Here is a 20,567-nt window from a genome sequence, read left to right on the forward strand (position 1 = left end):
GACTTGTAATTACAGGTGTAGAGGTAGGGCTACAAGACTAGTAATTACAGGTGTAGAGAGAGGTAGGGCTACCAGACTAGTAATTACAGGTATAGAGGTAGGGCTACCAGACTAGTAATTACAGGTGTAGAGGTAGGGCTACCAGACTAGTAATTACAGGTGTAGAGGTAGGGCTACCAGACTAGTAATTACAGGTGTATAGGTAGGGCTACAAGACTAGTAATTACAGGTGTATAGGTAGGGCTACCAGACTAGTAATTACAGGTGTATAGGTAGGGCTACAAGACTAGTAATTACAGGTGTATAGGTAGGGCTACAAGACTAGTAATTACAGGTGTATAGGTAGGGCTACCAGACTAGTAATTACAGGTGTATAGTTATTGCTACCAGACTAGTAATTACAGGTGTATAGGTAGAGCTACAAGACTAGTAATTACAGGTGTATAGGTAGGGCTACAAGACTAGTAATTACAGGTGTATAGGTAGGGCTACAAGACTAGTAATTACAGGTGTATAGGTATGGCTACCTGAATGGCAATTACAGGTGTATAGGTAGGGCTACCAGACTAGTAATTACAGGTGTAGAGGTAGGGCTACCTGAATGGCAATTACAGGATTACAGGTGTATAGGTAAGGCTACAAGACTAGTAATTACAGGTGTAGAGGTAGGGCTACCAGACTAGTAATTACAGGTGTAGAGGTAGGGCTACAAGACTAGTAATTACAGGTGTATAGGTAGGGCAACAAGACTAGTAATTACAGGTGTAGAGGTAGGGTTACCAGACTAGTAATTAGTCATTACATGTGTATAGCTAGGGCTACCAGACTAGTAATTACAGGTATAGAGGTATGGCTACCAGACTAGTAATTACAGGTGTAGAGGTAGGGCTACAAGACTAGTAATTACAGGTGTAGAGAGAGGTAGGGCTACCAGACTAGTAATTACAGGTATAGAGGTAGGGCTACCAGACTAGTAATTACAGGTGTAGAGGTAGGGCTACAAGACTAGTAATTACAGGTGTAGAGAGAGCTAGGGCTACCAGACTAGTAATTACAGGTATAGAGGTATGGCTACCAGACTAGTAATTACAGGTGTATAGGTAAGGCTACAAGACTAGTAATTACAGGTATAGAGGTATGGCTACCAGACTAGTAATTACAGGTGTAGAGGTAGGGCTACCAGACTAGTAATTACAGGTGTATAGGTATGGCTCCCTGAATATTAATTACATGTGTATAGGGCTACCTGAATAGTAATTACAGGTGTATAGGTATGGCTACCTGAATAGTAATTACAGGTGTATAGGGCTGGCTACCTGAATAGTAATTACAGGTGTATGGGGCTACCTGAATAGTAATTACAGGTGTATGGGGCTACCTGAATAGTAATTACAGGTGTATGGGGCTACCTGAATAGTAATTACAGGTGTATGGGGCTACCTGAATAGTAATTACAGGTGCATGGGGCTACCTGAATAGTAATTACAGGTGTATAGGGCTGGCTACCTGAATAGTAATTACAGGTGTATAGGGCTGGCTACCTGAATAGTAATTACAGGTGTATAGGGCTGGCTACCTGAATAGTAATTACAGGTGTATAGGGCTACCTGAATAGTAATTACAGGTGTATGGGGCTACCTGAATAGTAATTACAGGTGTATGGGGCTACCTGAATAGTAATTACAGGTGCATGGGGCTACCTGAATAGTAATTACAGGTGCATGGGGCTACCTGAATAGTAATTACAGGTGCATGGGGCTACCTGAATAGTAATTACAGGTGCATGGGGCTACCTGAATAGTAATTACAGGTGCATGGGGCTACCTGAATAGTAATTACAGGTGTAGAGAGAGTAGGGCTACCAGACTAGTAATTACAGGTATAGAGGTATGGCTACCAGACTAGTAATTACAGGTATAGAGGTATGGCTACCAGACTAGTAATTACAGGTATAGAGGTATGGCTACCAGACTAGTAATTACAGGTGTAGAGGTAGGGCTACCAGACTAGTAATTACAGGTGTAGAGGTAGGGCTACCAGACTAGTAATTACAGGTGTATAGGTATGGCTCCCTGAATATTAATTACATGTGTATAGGGCTACCTGAATAGTAATTACAGGTGCATGGGGCTACCTGAATAGTAATTACAGGTGCATGGGGCTACCTGAATAGTAATTACAGGTGCATGGGGCTACCTGAATAGTAATTACAGGTGCATGGGGCTACCTGAATAGTAATTACAGGTGCATGGGGCTACCTGAATAGTAATTACAGGTGCATGGGGCTACCTGAATAGTAATTACAGGTGTATGGGGCTACCTGAATAGTAATTACAGGTGTATGGGGCTACCTGAATAGTAATTACAGGTGTATGGGGCTACCTGAATAGTAATTACAGGTGTATGGGGCTACCTGAATAGTAATTACAGGTGTATGGGGCTACCTGAATAGTAATTACAGGTGTATGGGGCTACCTGAATAGTAATTACAGGTGTATGGGGCTACCTGAATAGTAATTACAGGTGTATGGGGCTACCTGAATAGTAATTACAGGTGCATGGGGCTACCTGAATAGTAATTACAGGTGCATGGGGCTACCTGAATAGTAATTACAGGTGCATGGGGCTACCTGAATAGTAATTACAGGTGTAGAGAGAGCTAGGGCTACCAGACTAGTAATTACAGGTATAGAGGTATGGCTACCAGACTAGTAATTACAGGTGTAGAGAGAGGTAGGGCTACAAGACTAGTAATTACAGGTGTAGAGAGAGGTAGGGCTACCAGACTAGTAATTACAGGTGTAGAGGTAGGGCTACAAGACTAGTAATTACAGGTGTAGAGAGAGCTAGGGCTACCAGACTAGTAATTACAGGTATAGAGGTATGGCTACCAGACTAGTAATTACAGGTGTAGAGGTAGGGCTACCAGACTAGTAATTACAGGTGTATAGGCATGGCTCCCTGAATATTAATTACATGTGTATATGGCTCCCTGAATAGTAATTACAGGTGCATGGGGCTACCTGAATAGTAATTACAGGTGTATGGGGCTACCTGAATAGTAATTACAGGTGCATGGGGCTACCTGAATAGTAATTACAGGTGCATGGGGCTACCTGAATAGTAATTACAGGTGCATGGGGCTACCTGAATAGTAATTACAGGTGCATGGGGCTACCTGAATAGTAATTACAGGTGCATGGGGCTACCTGAATAGTAATTACAGGTGCATGGGGCTACCTGAATAGTAATTACAGGTGCATGGGGCTACCTGAATAGTAATTACAGGTGCATGGGGCTACCTGAATAGTAATTACAGGTGTATGGGGCTACCTGAATAGTAATTACAGGTGTATGGGGCTACCTGAATAGTAATTACAGGTGTATGGGGCTACCTGAATAGTAATTACAGGTGTATGGGGCTACCTGAATAGTAATTACAGGTGTATGGGGCTACCTGAATAGTAATTACAGGTGTATGGGGCTACCTGAATAGTAATTACAGGTGTATGGGGCTACCTGAATAGTAATTACAGGTGTATGGGGCTACCTGAATAGTAATTACAGGTGCATGGGGCTACCTGAATAGTAATTACAGGTGCATGGGGCTACCTGAATAGTAATTACAGGTGCATGGGGCTACCTGAATAGTAATTACAGGTGTAGAGAGAGCTAGGGCTACCAGACTAGTAATTACAGGTATAGAGGTATGGCTACCAGACTAGTAATTACAGGTGTAGAGAGAGGTAGGGCTACAAGACTAGTAATTACAGGTGTAGAGAGAGGTAGGGCTACCAGACTAGTAATTACAGGTGTAGAGGTAGGGCTACAAGACTAGTAATTACAGGTGTAGAGAGAGCTAGGGCTACCAGACTAGTAATTACAGGTATAGAGGTATGGCTACCAGACTAGTAATTACAGGTGTAGAGGTAGGGCTACCAGACTAGTAATTACAGGTGTATAGGCATGGCTCCCTGAATATTAATTACATGTGTATATGGCTCCCTGAATAGTAATTACAGGTGCATGGGGCTACCTGAATAGTAATTACAGGTGTATGGGGCTACCTGAATAGTAATTACAGGTGTATGGGGCTACCTGAATAGTAATTACAGGTGTATGGGGCTACCTGAATAGTAATTACAGGTGTATGGGGCTACCTGAATAGTAATTACAGGTGTATGGGGCTACCTGAATAGTAATTACAGGTGTATGGGGCTACCTGAATAGTAATTACAGGTGTATGGGGCTACCTGAATAGTAATTACAGGTCTTTATAGTTACCTAAAGAGTAATTACAAGTGTATACAGTTGAAGTCAGAAGTTTACATATGGTTGGAGTCATTAAAACTCGTTTTTCAACCACTCACACAAATTTCTTGTTAGCAAACTATAGTTTTGGCAAGTCGGTTAGGACATCTACTTTTCCAACAATTGCTTACAGACAGATGATTTCACTTATCACAATTCCAGTGGGTCAGAAGTTTACATACACTAAATTGACTGTGCCTTTAAATAGTTTGTAGAATTCCAGAAAATGGTGTCATGGCTTTAGAAGCTTCTGCTAATTACATAATTTGAGTCAATTGGAGGCCTTGGAGACCAATTGGAGACCTCCACAAGTCTGGTTCATCCTTGGGAGCAATTTCCGAAAGGCCTGAAGGTACCACGTTCATCTGTACAAACAATAGTGTGCAGGTATAAACACCATGGGACCACGCAGCCGTCATACAGCTCAGGAAGGAGACGCGTTCTGTCTCCTCGAGATGAACGTAATTTGGTGCAAAAATTCAAAGCAATCCCAAAACAACAGCAAACAACCTTGTGAAGATGCTGGAGGAAACAGGTCCAAAAGTATCTACAGTGGAGCAAAAAAGTATTTAGTCAGCCACCAATTGTGCAAGTTCTCCCACTTAAAAAGATGAGAGGCTTGTAATGTTCATCATAGGTACACTTCAACTATGACAGACAAAATGAGAAAAAAAATCCAGAAAATCACATTGTAGGATTTTTAATGAATTTATTTGCAAATTATGGTGGAAAATAAGTATTTGGTCACCTACAAACAAGCAAGATTTCTGGCTCTCACAGACCTGTAACTTCTTCTTTAAGAGGCTCCTCTGTCCTCCACTCGTTACCTGTATTAATGGCACCTGTTTGAACTTGTTATCAGTATAAAAGACACCTGTCCACAACTTCAAATATTCACACTCCAAACTCCACTATGGCCAAGACCAAAGAGCTGTCAAAGGACACCAGAAACAAAATTGTAGACCTGCACCAGGCTGGGAAGACTGAATCTGCAATAGGTAAGCAGCTTGGTTTGAAGAAATCAACTGTGGGAGCAATTATTAGGAAATGGAAGACATACAAGACCACTGATAATCTCCCTCGATCTGGGGCTCCACGCAAGATCTCACCCCGTGGGGTCAAAATGATCACAAGAACGGTGAGCAAAAATCCCAGAACCAAACGGGGGGGACCTAGTGAATGACTTGCAGAGAGCTGGGATCAAAGTAACAAAGCCTACCATCAGTAACACACTACGCCGCCAGGGACTCAAATCCTGCAGTGCCAGACGTGTCCCCCTGCTTAAGCCAGTACATGTCCAGGCCCGTCTGAAGTTTGCTAGGGAGCATTTGGATGATCCAGAAGAAGATTGAGAGAATGTCATATGGTCAGATGAAACCAAAATATAACTTTTTGGTAAAAACTCAACTTGTCGTGTTTGGAGGACAAAGAATACTGAGTTGCATCCAAAGAACACCATACCTACTGTGAAGCATGGGGGTGGAAACATCATGCTTTGGGGCTGTTTTTCTGCAAAGGGACCAGGACGACTGATCCGTGTAAAGGAAAGAATGAATGGGGCCATGTATCGTGAGATTTTGAGTGAAAACCTCCTTCCATCAGCAAGGGCATTGAAGATGAAACGTGGCTGGGTCTTTCAGCATGACAATGATCCCAAACACACTGCTCGGGCAACGAAGGAGTGGCTTCGTAAGAAGCATTTCAAGGTCCTGGAGTGGCCTAGCCAGTCTCCAGATCTCAACCCCATAGAAAATCTTTGGAGGGAGTGGAAAGTCCATGTTGCCTAGCAACAGCCCCAAAACATCACTGCTCTAGAGGAGATCTGCATGGAGGAATGGCCCAAAATACCCGCAACAGTGTGTGAAAACCTTGTGAAGACTTACAGAAAACGTTTGACCTCTGTCATTGCCAACAAAGGGTATATAACAAAGTATTGAGATAAACTTTTGTTATTGACCAAATACTTATTTTCCACCATAATTTGCAAATAAATTCATTAAAAATCCTACAATGTGATTTTCTGTATTATTATTTTTTTCAAATTTTGTCTGTCATAGTTGAAGTGTACCTATGATGAAAATTACAGGCCTCTCGTCTTTTGAAGTGGGAGAACTTGCACAATTGGTGGCTGACTAAATACTTTTTTGCCCCACTGTATATCCACAATAAAATAAGTCCTATATCGACATAATCTGAAAGGCCACTCAGCAAGGTAGAAGCCACTGCTCCAAAACCACCATAAAAAAAGCCAGACTATAGTTTGCAACTGCACATGGGGACAAAGATCATACTTTTTGGAGAAATGTCCTCTGGTCTGATTAAACAAAAATAGAACTGTTTGGCCGTAATGACCATCGCTATTTTTGGAGGAAAAAGGGGGAGGCTTGTAAGCCTAAGAACGCCATCCCAACCGTGAAGCACGGGGGTGGCAGCATCATGTTGTGGGGGTGCTTTGCTGCAGGAGGAACTGGTGCACTTTCACAAAATAGATAGCTTCATAAGGAAGGAAAATTATATGGATATACTGAAGCAACCACCTCAAGACATCAGTCAGGAAGTTAAAGCTTGGTCGCAATTGGGTTTTCCAAATGGACAATGACCCCAAGCATAAGTCCAAGGTTTAGGCAAAATGGCTTAAGGACAAGTAAGTCAAGGTATTGGAGTGGCCATCACAATGCCCTGACCTCAAACCAATAGGAAATTTGTGGGCAAAACTGAAAAAGCGTGTGCGAGCAAGAAGGCCTACAAACCTGACTCAGTTACACCAGCTCTGTCAGGAGGAATGGGCCAAAATTCACCCAACATATTGTGGGAAGCTTGTGGAAGGCTACCTGAATCATTTGACCCAAGTTAAACAATTTAAAGGCAATGCTACCAAATACTAATTGAGTGTATGTGAACTTCTGACCCACTGAAAATGATGAAAGAAATAAAAGCTGAAATAAATCATTCTCTCTACTATTATTCTGACATTTCACATTCTTAAAATAAAGTGGTGATCCTAACTGACCGAAGACAGGGAATTTTTACTAGGATTAAATGTCAGGAATTGTGAAAAACTGAGATTAAATATATTTGGCTAAGGTGTATGTAAACCTCCGACTTCAACTGTAGGTAGGGCTACTTGAATAGTAATTACAGCTGTATAGGGCACATGAATACTAATTACAGGACTATAGGGCCACTAGATATTGGAAACACTTCTGTAAATAAAGCTAAACAAAGAGATGCATTCAATCCACTAATACTAAATATGGGCTTGTAACACAAACATCTTTATTTTTTGTCTTCTGATCTTGGACAATGTTTCTTAGAGGTATGGGTAGTGCTATGTTGAAGTGCCACCAGGAGGCGCCTTGCTTCTAGTGGACCTGAAAGGTTTCTCATAACTTCGAATGCTCTGTCATTTAGATCAAGACAATTAAATTTAAGAAACTATAAACAATTCACTTTTATGTTGGTAATTATAATAGTTACATTTCCAATTTAAGAGTGAAATGAAATGTTGATAACAAGCCAAGTAGACAATCAGATAAAACCAGGTATGGTAGCTAGCCAGCCTAACTGATTTAGCTTTTCTCTTGTCTTGTCTTTTTGATGTAAATGTTTTCATTGATAACTGTACAAAATAAAATACTCATACTAAAATACTCATACTTTACTGGCTAGTAATTCAGTTCAGATATGAAGCTAGCTTGCTAGCTAGCCAGTCATACAGAAGAGAGGGCTGCTGTAGGATTGCTATTTTACCTGTAAAATGTATCATCCCTATATAGCTAGCTAACTACATAGCTACATATCTCGATATAGCGGAATTATGTTTTTAGAATGTTTTACTCATTAAAAATTAACACCTGAAATGTCTTGAGTCAATTATTTATTCAACCCCTTTTTTATGGCAAGTCTAAATATATTCAGGAGTAAAAATGTGCTTAACATGTCACATAATAAGTTGCATGTACAGTGCAATAATAGTGTAACAAGTCAGTGAAACGACTGTAACTCATTCACAGTAAAAGCTATCACTATCATTATTTCAAATTATCAATATGCTTTTTTCTTTATATTCATTAGGAAGTTGTGTAAATGGCAGTTGTTTGGGGGAAAAGCATATAAGTTACGCATTTTCACAGGTGTTTTTTCTTGACTGATTACCCATTGATGGATGTGGTGCTACATATGTAGGATCTTAGTTTGATCACTTTTGTTGATGAGAATTTTCCTGCAAACTTGTAGTTTATTCAACGTTTAAAAGGGCTTCTAACGTGTATAATTTCTACTTAAAAAGTTCAGACTTGATTTGCCCTAATGTAAAATATGTCAACCCCTACAAAAATGTTTAATTAATTATAATCCACATAATTCATATTTCCTGCTGTAGCAAACTAGCTCAAATTAAGATCCTACATCTGTATTACATGTTATATCGTTTGAAAGGGCTGTTTCTCAGCTTTCAAAATGTGTATTATGTCTTCATTTATGGTTTGACATCAGAAAATAATGCTCATTAATGTACGCAGAGGTGATGGTCTCAATAAATTCAGGAATTCCAAAACTCTCCTACAGATGATGCAACAATGCCAATATGGCGAGTTACAGTTAGCTGGTGTTCTGAGGCCTAGTGTTTCCATTTCACTTTAACCCACCTGGCGCAGGAAGTACAGGCTCAGGGTTCCCACTAAGAAACCCATGTAGAAGCAGCATCTGGAGCCACTCAAGCCTTTCATGGTGACCTCCTCCCTCCCTCTCCTTGTCTCTAGTAGTTCCTCCTTGTCACTATGATCACAGCATCTTTGTCTGAGATTGAAAGAGAACAGTAGGGATGAATAGGCAGACAAGATAGCCACCAAGAAGCAACAATCATTTAAAAAATAGTTTATTTCAAGTAGCCAGAAACCAACTGATCATTAATCATAAATGTCTGAATGATTTAAAGGACAACTCCACCACTTTTAAACCTAATTTTCCAACTCTCCAGCACAATGCCAGTATGCACATAAAGTATGTGAAAATGGTACATTTCTACATTTTGTAGAAAAAAATTATAATTCAAAAGTTTTACCCGATGACATCAAAAGTTGAACCTCACTAGGGTCTGTGGGACAGTCCCACCTGGCAAACATCCAGTGAAATTGCAGAGCGCCAAATTTAAAAACAGAAATACTCATTATAAACATTCATAAAACATACAAGTTGTCACGCCCTGGTCTATATTTATTGTGTTATCTTCAATTATTGAGTCAGGCCAGGGTGTGACATGGGTTTATTTGTAGTGTGTTTCATCTTGGGGTTGTGTGGGGTGTATAGATTAGTCCATGGCTGCCTGAGGCGGTTCTCAATCAGAGTCAGGTGATTATCGTTGTCTCTGATTGGGAACCCTATTTAGGTAGCCTGGGTTTCACTGTGTGTTTGTGGGTGATTGTTCCTGTCTCTGTGTTAGTATTCACCAGACAGGCTGTATAGGTTTTTCACGTTCCGTTTGTTGTTTTTGTATTTATAAGTTATTTCGTGTATCGTCATTTGTTTCATTAAAGACATGAGTAACCACCACGCTGCATTTCGGTCCGACTCTCTTTCGACAAACGAAGAACGCCGTTACACAAGTGTTATACATCGGCTTAAAGATTAACTTCTTATTAATCCAACCACGGTGTCAGACTTCAAAAAGGCTTTACGGAGAAACCACACCATGCGATTATCTGAGAACGGCGCCCAGCAGACAAATCATTACAAACAGTTACCAGCCAAGTAGAGGAGTTACACAAGTCAGAAATAGCGATAAAATGAATAACTTACCTTTGATGATATTCATATGTTTGCACTCACAAGACTCCCATTTACTCAAATGTTTGTTTTGTTCGATATATCTTTATATCCAAAAACCTCTGTGTGATTTTCAGTGATTTTCTTACTTTTAACCCTGCCCTGTGATGTCTTAGGGAATAATTATTTTAGGAACTTTCTTATCTTTTAAACACAGATCATAGAAATGCTAAATTTTCACATATGTATAAACTGGTATTGTGCTGAAGATAATGAATTGTTGAAAAGTGGCGGAACTGCCCTTTAAGTAGTAAATTGCTTGTTTTGCATGAACCATGACAGCTCAGCCCAACTACCTGTGAAAGTACACACTGGAGGTGTGTCAGGAACCTTGCTCTTCTGTAGACTGTCTAGAGAAACCAATTGGCCGATAGCAATGCAATCTTATCACCCAGGTATATGTTCTTGTTGGATTCATTTATTTTAGATGAGAGTGAAACTACAAGAGTGAAAGCGCCATTAGGAGTGGTCAGTTTACTAGAATCCAGTCCATTGACTAGAAGTTAGATTTCAAAAGACATTTCAGGCATGCAATGGAACTACAGAGACCCTTGCCACCATAGTTTTCAGATACACAAACTCACTTTAACACATATGGAGGTTAGAGACCTCTAATCATGGACCAGGAAGTTAATTATTTACACTAAATAGGCCAAGCTTATATAAATCCCCTTAACAGACAGACTAGGTTACACTGTCTGTACCCCCTCTGCTGCCTGCTGTACTGCACTGAAAAACATGTCTAAACACAATGGTAACATTGTATAGTAGAGTTTGCAAGCTACCCCGTATCTTCCCTAGCCTTAATCTTCTGATAAATTGATACAATGTTACAGAGACTACCACGACAACATAACAGTGACGCACGCGTGTTACCGCGATCATCTTTCCCCATCAATACATTTTATCATCAGTTATTTTGTCCCAAAATATAATAATTACCTGTGTTTGTTGACCAGAGTTTGTTGACGAGAATATGGAAAGCAACCTCCACATTGAGAGTGCAACCTAGCCTACAATTAATTGATGAATTTCGAGACTAAAGGACGATGTATAACATTACACCATCACACAGTGGGTCAGTCCAGTATTGAAGTTTGTAAAGCTCTCTATGTACACAACCGCTCAGAAAATAAACGACAGCATGACTAACGTCACTGTACAAATCCACGTTTTAAGCATTACAGTATAATCTCCGAAACCGCGGCATTTGACCATGGAAATATCGCGTTTGACCTAAGAGCCCGCCTCCTTCCCGAAACCAAGCTCCAAGATTGAGAAGATCAAAATGTGTGAGACGCTGCGCAGAATTACAGATTTTTGCAGACTCGTACAGATCACGTAAAAAAACTATTTGCAGGTTAGTTATTTCGCAGATCATTTGCAGATCAGTGAATCTGCGCATCACCTTGTTCGCAATGCATGATAATTTGTAGATCAGTGAATCTGCGCGTCACATTGTTCAAACCAAAAACAGTACAAAAACAAATACTATTGAGTATCTTGGGTGCGTTCCAGATCTGATAAATAATAGAGATAGATACAAAGATACGCCTAGGATGCAGGAAGCAACTGAAAAATAAAATCCAATAAAATGTTATTGGTCACATACACATATTTAGCAGATGTTATTGCGGGTGTAGCAAAATTCTTGTGTTCCTAGCTCCAACAGTGCTGTAATATCTAACTAAATGCTTGTGTTCCTAGCTCCAACAGTGCAGTAATATCTAACTAAATGCTTGTGTTCCTAGCTCCAACAGTGCAGTCGTATTTAACAATTCAAAACAGTAAAACGCTTCACACAAGTTTTCTAGTCATTTGAATGAATGAAATACCAACATGTATTTAGAATAATAGAACTTTTAAATACTTTAACGAGATTAGTAGCCTACACTACATATCTTTATAGGCTTATGTGACTGCAGTTATAACTAGGCCTTTATAGCCTACTCAGAACTTCTGGGTAAATAACAAAACAGCCATACAGATATCCGCCATGCTGTGGAGTCAACAGAAGTCAGAAATAGCATTATAAATATTCACTTACCGTTGGTGCAAAATTATTCAGCCCCTTTACTTTCAGTGCAGCAAACTCTCTCCAGAAGTTCAGTGAGGATCTCTGAATGATTCAATGTTGACCTAAATGACTAATGATGATAAATACAATCCACCTGTGTGTAATCAAGTCTCCGTATAAATGAACCTGCACTGTGATAGTCTCAGAGGTCCGTTAAAAGCGCAGAGAGCATCATGAAGAACAAGGAACACACCAGGCAGGTCCGAGATACTGTTGTGAAGAAGTTTAAAGCCGGATTTGGATACAAAAAGATTTCCCAAGCTTTAAACATCCCAAGGAACACTGTGCAAGCGATAATATTGAAATGGAAGGAGTATCAGACCACTGCAAATCTACCAAGACCTGGCCGTCCTTCTAAACTTTCAGCTCATACAAGGAGAAGACTGATCAGAGATGCAGCCAAGAGGCCCATGATCACTCTGGATGAACTGCAGCGATCTACAGCTGAGGTGGAAGACTCTTTCCATAGGACAACAATCAGTCGTATATTGCACAAATCTGGCCTTTATGGAAGAGTGGCAAGAAGAAAGCCATTTCTTAAAGATATCCATAAAAAGTGTCGTTTAAAGTTTGCCACAAGCCACCTGGGAGACACACCAAACATGTGGAAGAAAGTGCTCTGGTCAGATGAAACCAAAATTGAACTTTTTGGCAACAATGCAAAACGTTATGTTTGGCGTAAAAGCAACACAGCTCATCACCCTGAACACATCATACCCACTGTCAAACATGGTGGTGGCAGCATCATGGTTTGGGCCTGTTTTTCTTCAGCAGGGACAGGGAAGATGGTTAAAATTGATGGGAAGATGGATGGAGCCAAATACAGGACCATTCTGGAAGAAAACCTGATGGAGTCTGCAAAAGACCTGAGACTGGGACGGAGATTTGTCTTCCAACAAGACAATGATCCAAAACATAAAGCAAAATCTACAATGGAACGGTTCAAAAATAAACATATCCAGGTGTTAGAATGGCCAAGTCAAAGTCCAGACCTGAATCCAATCGAGAATCTGTGGAAAGAACTGAAAACTGCTGTTCACAAATGCTCTCCATCCAACCTCACTGAGCTCAAGCTGTTTTGCAAGGAGGAATGGGAAAAAATTTCAGTCTCTCGATGCGCAAAACTGATAGACATACCCCAAGCGACTTACAGCTGTAATCGCAGCAAAAGGTGGCGCTACAAAGTATTAACTTAAGGGGGCTGAATAATTTTGCACGCCCAATTTTTCAGTTTTTGATTTGTTAAAAAAGTTTGAAATATCCAATAAATGTCATCCACTTCATGATTGTGTCCCACTTGTTGTTGATTCTTCACAAAAAAATACAGTTTTATATCTTTATGTTTGAAGCCTGAAATGTGGCAAAAGGTCGCAAAGTTCAAGGGGGCCGAATACTTTCGCAAGGCACTGTATATATATATTTCACCGTTATTTAACCAGGTAGGCTAGTTGAGAACAAATTCTCATTTGCAACTGCGACCTGGCCAGGATAAAGCATAGCAGTGTGAACAGACAACCACTCAGAGTTACACATGGAGTAAACAATAAAGTCAATAACAAATAACATAGTAGAAATTGTGTGCAAAAGGCATGAGGAGGTAGACAATAAATAGGCCATAGGAGTGAATAATTACAATTTAGCAGATTAACACTGGAATGATAAATCATCAGATGAACATGTGCAGGTAGAGATACTGGTGTGCAAAAGAGCAGAAGAGTAAATAAAATAAAAACAGTATGGGGCTGAGGTAGGTAAATTGGGTGGTCTATATACCGATGGACTATGTACAGCTGCAGTGATTGATTAGCTGCTCAGATAGCAGATGTTTAAAGTTGGTGAGGGAGATAAAAGTTATGATATCGTTTAGTACCTTGAGCGTGGCTGAGGAAACCGGATTGCACAGCGGAGAAGGTACGGTGGGATTCGAGATGGTCAGTGATCTGTTTGTTGACTTGGCTTTAGATAGGCAGGGCAGGCTGGATATAGGTCTGTAACAGTTTGGGTCCAGGGTGTCTCCCCCTTTGAAGAGTGGGATGACCATGGCAGCTTTCCAATCCTTGGGGATCTCAGATGATATGAAGGAGAGGTTGAACAGGCTGGTAATAGGGGTTGCGACAATGGCGGCGGACAGTTTCAGAAATAGAGGGTCCAGATTGTCAAGCCCAGCTGATTTGTATGCGTCCAGGTTTTGCAGCTCTTTCAGAACATCTGCTATCTGGATTTGGGTAAAGGAGAAGCTGGGGAGGCGTGGGCGAGTAGCTGGGGGGGGGGGCTGTTGGCCGAGGTTGGTGTAGCCAGGAGGAAGGCATTGCCAGCCGTTGAGAAATGCTTGTTGAAGTTTTCGATTATATCACGGATTTATCGGTGGTGACCGTGTTACCTAGCCTCAGTGCAGTGGGCAGCTGGGAGGAGATGCTCTTGTTCTCCATGGTCTTTACAGTGTCCCAGAACTTTTTGGAGTTAGAGCTACAGGATGCAAATTTCTGCTTGAAAAAGCTGGCCTTTGCTTTCCTGACTGACTGCGTGAATTGGTTCCTGACTTCCCTGAACAGTTGCATATCGCGGGGACTATTTGATGCTATTGCAGTCTGTCACAGGATGTTTTTGTGCTGGTCGAGGGCAGGGAATGAACCAAGGGCTATATCTGTTCTTAGTTCTGCATTGTTTGAACAGAGCATGCTTGTCTAAGATGGTGAGGAAGTTACTTTTAAAGAATGACCAGGCATCCTCAACTGAGGGGATGAGGTCAATATCCTTCCAGGATACCCGGGCCAGGTCGATTAGAAAGGCCTGCTTGCAGAAGTGTTTTAGGGAGCGTTTGACAGTGATGAGGGGTGGTCGTTTGACCGCGGACACGTAGCAGATACAGGCAATGAGGCAGTGATCGCTGAGATCCTGATTGAAGACAGCAGAGGTGTATTTGGAGGGCAAGTTGGTCAGGATAATGTCAATTAGGGTGCCCATGTTTACGGATTTAGGGTTGTACCTGGTGGGTTCCTTGATGATTTGTGTGAGATTGAGGGCATCTAGCTTAGATTGTAGGACTGTTGGCATGTTAAGCATATCCCAGTTTAGGTCACCTAACAGAACAAACTCTGAAGCTAGATGGGGGCAATCAATTCACAGATGGTGTCCAGGGCACAGCTGGGAGCTGAGGGGGGTAGGTAGCAGGCGGCAAGAGTGGGAGACTTATTCTTGGAGAGATTAATTTTTAAAATTAGAAGTTCGAACTGTTTGGGCATAGACCTGGAAAGTATGACAGAACTTTGCAGGCTATCTCTGCAGTAGATTGCAACTCCTCCCCCTTTGGCAGTTCTATCTTGACGGAAAGTGTTATAGTTGGGTATGGAAATCTTAGAATTTTTGGTGGCCTTCCTAAGCCAGGATTCAGACACGGCAAGGACATCAGGGTTGGCAGAGTGTGCTAAAGCAGTGAGTAAAACAAACTTAGGGAGGAGGCTTCTGATGTTGACATGCATGAAACCAACGCTTTTTCAATCACAGGCGTCAACAAATGAGGGTGCCTGGGGACATGCAGGGCCTGGGTTTACCTCCACATCACCCGAGGAACAGAGGAGGAGTAGGATGAGGGTGCGGCTAAAGACTATCAAAACTGGTCGCCTAAAGTGTTGGGGACAAGGAATAAAAGGAGCAGATTTATGGGCGTGGTAGAATACATTCAGGGCATAATGTGCAGACAGGGGTATGGTGGGGTGCGGGTACAGCGGAGGTAAACCCAGGCACTGGGTGATGATAAGAGAGGTTGTATCTCTGGACATACTGGTTATAATGGGTGAGGTCACCGCATGTGTGGGAGGTTGGGACAAGGAGGTATCAGAGGTGTGAGGAGTGGAACTAGGGGCTCCATTGTAAACTAAAACAATGATAACTAACCTGAACAACAGTATACAAGGCATATTGATATTTGAGAGAGACAACCAGCATGGCATAAAGTAATCGCAGGTCTTGATTGGGAGAGCTTGCTAAAACAACAGGTGAGACAACAACAGCTAGTCAGCTAACACAACAACAGCAGGTAAAATGGCGATGACCAGGCAGAGAGGGTCGGATTAACTACACACAGAGCCTGAGTTTGGGGCTGGGGCCGACAGATAAAACATAAATAAACAGAATGGAGTACCGTGATTAATGGACAGTCCAGCAGGCATCAGCTATGTAGCCAAGTGATCATAGTGTCCAGGGGGCAGCAGTAGATGGAACAGGGAAGCCGCCACTACGCTAGCACGCGGGCGACAGTTTTACTGTGGATATACATACTTTTGTACCTGTTTCCTCTAGCATCTTCACAAGGTCCTTTGCTGTTGTTTTGGGATTGATTTGCACTTTCCGCACAAAAGTACATTCATGTCTAGGAGAGAGAACGTGTCTCCTTCCTGAGCGGTATGACGGCTGTGTGGTCCCATGGTGTTTATACTTGTGTGCTATTGTTTGTACAGATGATCGTGGTACCTTCAGGCCTTTCGGAAATTGCACCCAAGGATGAACCATACTTGTGGAGGTCTACAATTTTTTTCCTGAGGTCTTGGCTGATTTCCTTTCATTTTCCCATTATGTCAAGCAAAGTTTGAAGGTAGGCCTTGAAATACATCCCCAGGTACACCTCCAATTGACTCAAATTATGTCAAATAGCCTATCAGAAGCTTCTAAAGCCTTGACATAATTTTCTGGAAATTTCCAAGCTGTTTAAAGTGTTACAGGAATTGTATTCCTATATGTTCATCAACCAATGAAATTAAAACACTCTGAAACATCACAATTACAATTCAAATATTTAATTCACATCTCCCATTTACTGTAATTATGAAATTTGTAAGATACTTATTTGCATAAAATGGACATTTTTTGAGACCAGTCTCCAAATCAATCAATACAAGAACATTCTGCGTCCCTTTATTCTCAGAAGCTCACACAGTACTCATCATAATACAATGTACATTGGTTTATATCACATTTCCTCATAGATGAGGAGGAGACCATCTCTCTGGATTCCAGAAGGCATGAGGTATCATGTTAAGACTGTGAAAGTACTATTTACTCGTTTTGACTGGCAGACATAGACATTCAGTACAAGAAGAAAAAGATGGAAAATCTTGCACTGGAGTCCGAAATAAAAAAAAGATGTACACTGTATGCTAACTAACACAAATGTATTAACATTATTTTTCTTTCCTCCCCCAGCTCCAAGAAGATGACACAGTCTGCTAAGGTTTTTTTTATTTTCCCAGCAATCAGTACAACCAAGTCATCGTTATAAGGCATCGCCCTCTTTGCCCACCCCCCAGCACCAGGTGTCCGTGAAGGCCCCAGTGCAGCAGCAACAGCACATGATGGAGACGATGATGAGGAGGAGACCATCTTCTGGATTCCAGAAGGCATGAGGTATCATGTTAAGACTGTGAAAGGCAATGGTGAGGAGTCCTCATCAAAATCAAAAAATCTAATTTATTTTCCAGATGCTATACAGTGGGAAAACCAGCCTGGCAAATAGTGCGTATTAATAAAAGGACACCACATCCTGCCAAATTCCAGCTGCGCTAATTGTATTGTGTTCACAGAGCTCACAAGCTATCAGAAAGTTGTATGGCAACCACCTCCGGCGCCAAATAGAACTGGCAGACATAGACATTCAGTACAAGAAGAAAAAGATTCTTGAAATAAAAAAAAACTTGAGAGGGAGGTGAGATATGCCTTCAATGTCACTGTATGCTAACTAACACAAATGTATTAATCATTATTTTTCTTTCCTCCCCAGCTCCAAGAAGATGACACAGCTCAAAAATAAAAATGAGGTATATTCTCGTAAAGTCAAGTGAGCCATGACATGAGCACACAGGAAGGTGGCATGTTTTTTTTATTTTCCCAGCAATCAGTACAACCAAGTCAGTATCATCGCCCTCTTTTGCCCACCCCCCCAGCACCAGGTGTGGCCACTAGCCTATACGAAGGCCCAAAATTGTGTGTTCCTTTCCGAGATGTGGTGGATGAAGAAGCACTTGTGCACATGGACCCACTGGCCTTCCCTGATGTTGAGTGTATGGTTTGTGTGGCCTTGCGCTTTTTTGCTGGTGGACAGTGGGGATGCAGAAAGTGGAGTGTGTGTCTGGCTATCAAAGCAGCCACAGAAGACTCAATCTATTACAGAACAACTGTTACATAGTAGGATACTCATTACTTTGTGTGAAGGTTTCAATGTCATTGGTGCAGTGGACTCCCTAAAAGCCCCCTCAGGTGCCCATGAGGCCGATTTTGTGAATAGTCCTTTCACAGCATTAATGTTCAGGTGAACATAACTTTTTGATATTGTCCATTCGAACACTCTGCACAGTGATGTGCATTGATTGGTGTAATATTCCTCATCTTACGATTTCAGATGGTTACTGACTGTGTGATCAGCAATGTTGTGGCAAAATGGCCTGGCTCAGTCCATGACTCCAGAATCTTTCGGGCCTTGAAATCTATCAGTGCCTATCACAAGGTAAGCCACACAACCCCTATTTATAACCATCATGGCTGTGTCAAGAATATCACTGTGTTTATGAGGTAGTAATGATGAGATTTTGTGTTGACAGGTGAATTCTCTGGTGTGTTGCTGGGAGACAGGGGGTATGGCTGCCAGCCTTTTCTCCTGACAACTTTCACAGACCCCCAGGAAGCACAGCAGGCCTACAACCATGCCCATATTGAAGGCACGCTTTCACTGCCTTTAAGGGTCAGCCCTGTTAGGGCATGTGATATTACTGTGGCTTGTGCTGTCCTCCACAATGTGGCCTGCCTGAGGAAGGAGAGGGCCCCCAGAGTGCCACCAGCCATGGACTGGGACAATCCGGCAATCTTCCCTGATGACGACAGTGGTCGGCTGCTTGAATTATTTTAGTTAGTATGTGTGCTTTCGATTTTGGTTAAATATGTCCTGCGGTGGCAGAGGAATTTGGGTTTTTTTGGGTTCGTTTTTGACGAATTTGGCCTCTTATGATGTTTGTGCGGTATACTGTGTGTAATACAAGGCTGCAGGGAGGCTACTGCATCCATTCATTTGTCTGTTCAGTTGATGTGTATGGATTTGTCCTGCATTTATTTTAGTGTGCAGACATGCAGGGTGTGTTATTACAGACCTTTGAATTGTATGTATCATTTTGTATAATATGCTTGGATTCTGCTTTCCATCTTGTAGAGTCACTGTGACTTCAGTTTCGAAAGGAGCTGATGGTTTACCTGCTTTGTTTTGTCCTTATTCAATAAAGGAACATAATGTTACACATTGTGTTTTTATATTCATATGGAATGTGTATTTGTTTATATGACAGAGTACTAGGGCCACACTGAAGAAAAATGATAAAGTCATACATTTATGAGGCTGGTTCTTTCTGCAGAAAAGCTACATATTGTTTTTACATTGATACTTATGACAATGTGATACTTAATATTCTGGCACATCAGCATGTCTTTGTTTATGAAACCATACTGAAGTACAATTTCACGAAATGCCCCACATCTGTCATTTTAACAACTGTCCTCCTTTAAAACAACTGGTTACAATATTATGACTTGTTTTTTTCCCCTCTGTGGCCCTAATATTCTATCATTTTATATATAGCCTTATAGTCTATGGGAAACTGTAAATTATCTAATGATAGCAACATCATCTAAAAATCATTTTTTTTATCCAAAATCATTGAAATTAATGATCACAAACGTTTAAATAATAACAGTGGGTCTAGTTATATGTGATAACAATGTATAGTGAGCAGTGAAATAACTATTGGTTTCCATTTGTGGTGACTGCTGACTGACATTAGGGATGAGATTAAATAGATCCTGGAATTTAGCCTGGAGCAGGCTAGCTCCACAGAATAAATCTCCATGGTAATTTATACCATAACATATCCTCCTGCCCCCTATCCATCTTTAGTGCAACCGGATTACGGATCAATTGAGCCAGGATCACCAAGATATCCTGGCTTAATCCCTTATCCTAGTTTTGTGCAACAGGCCCCAGGAACAGAAAGTCCTTCTAATTCTGGACGAAAACTACACACATTACATTCAGTATTATGATTATGATAAGATTCATACATCAACATAGTAGTATTCTGTTTAGTTATAGTTCTGATTGAAATGTATTTATTTATTTTTCCTTTATTTAACCAGGCAAGTCAGTTAAGAACACATTCTTATTTTCAATGACGGCCTGGGAACAGTGGGTTAACTGCCTGTTCAGGGGCAGAACGACAGATTTGTACCTTGTCAGCTAGTAACCTTCCGGTTACTAGTCCAACGCTCTAACCACTAGGCTACCCTGCTGCCCCATAATTTAGTCATTATTCATAAACATCCC

The 20,567-nt window shown here is 41.3% G+C and overlaps 1 protein-coding gene across 2 annotated transcripts in view; it reads right to left on the reverse strand.

Moving 5' to 3' along the window:
• LOC135504012 (glycoprotein-N-acetylgalactosamine 3-beta-galactosyltransferase 1-B-like) overlaps positions 1-11,436 on the reverse strand; it is a 29,950-nt gene extending 18,514 nt beyond the window's left edge. The window contains exons 1-2 of one of the 2 annotated variants that reach the window (XM_064922254.1): positions 11,077-11,430; positions 8,958-9,108 (exon numbers count right to left, since the gene is read on the reverse strand). In XM_064922254.1, the coding sequence (XP_064778326.1) occupies positions 8,958-9,038 (81 nt within the window). In that variant the 5' untranslated portion in view covers positions 9,039-9,108; positions 11,077-11,430. Of the gene's footprint in view, positions 1-8,957; positions 9,109-11,076 lie in introns of both variants that reach the window. The other variant, XM_064922255.1, reaches the window with a different exon arrangement.
• Between the last annotated feature and the right edge of the window lie 9,131 nt (positions 11,437-20,567).

The sequence above is a fragment of the Oncorhynchus masou genome, chromosome 18 (assembly GCF_036934945.1).
Source record: "Oncorhynchus masou masou isolate Uvic2021 chromosome 18, UVic_Omas_1.1, whole genome shotgun sequence".
Classification (NCBI taxonomy): Eukaryota; Metazoa; Chordata; class Actinopteri; order Salmoniformes; family Salmonidae; genus Oncorhynchus; species Oncorhynchus masou.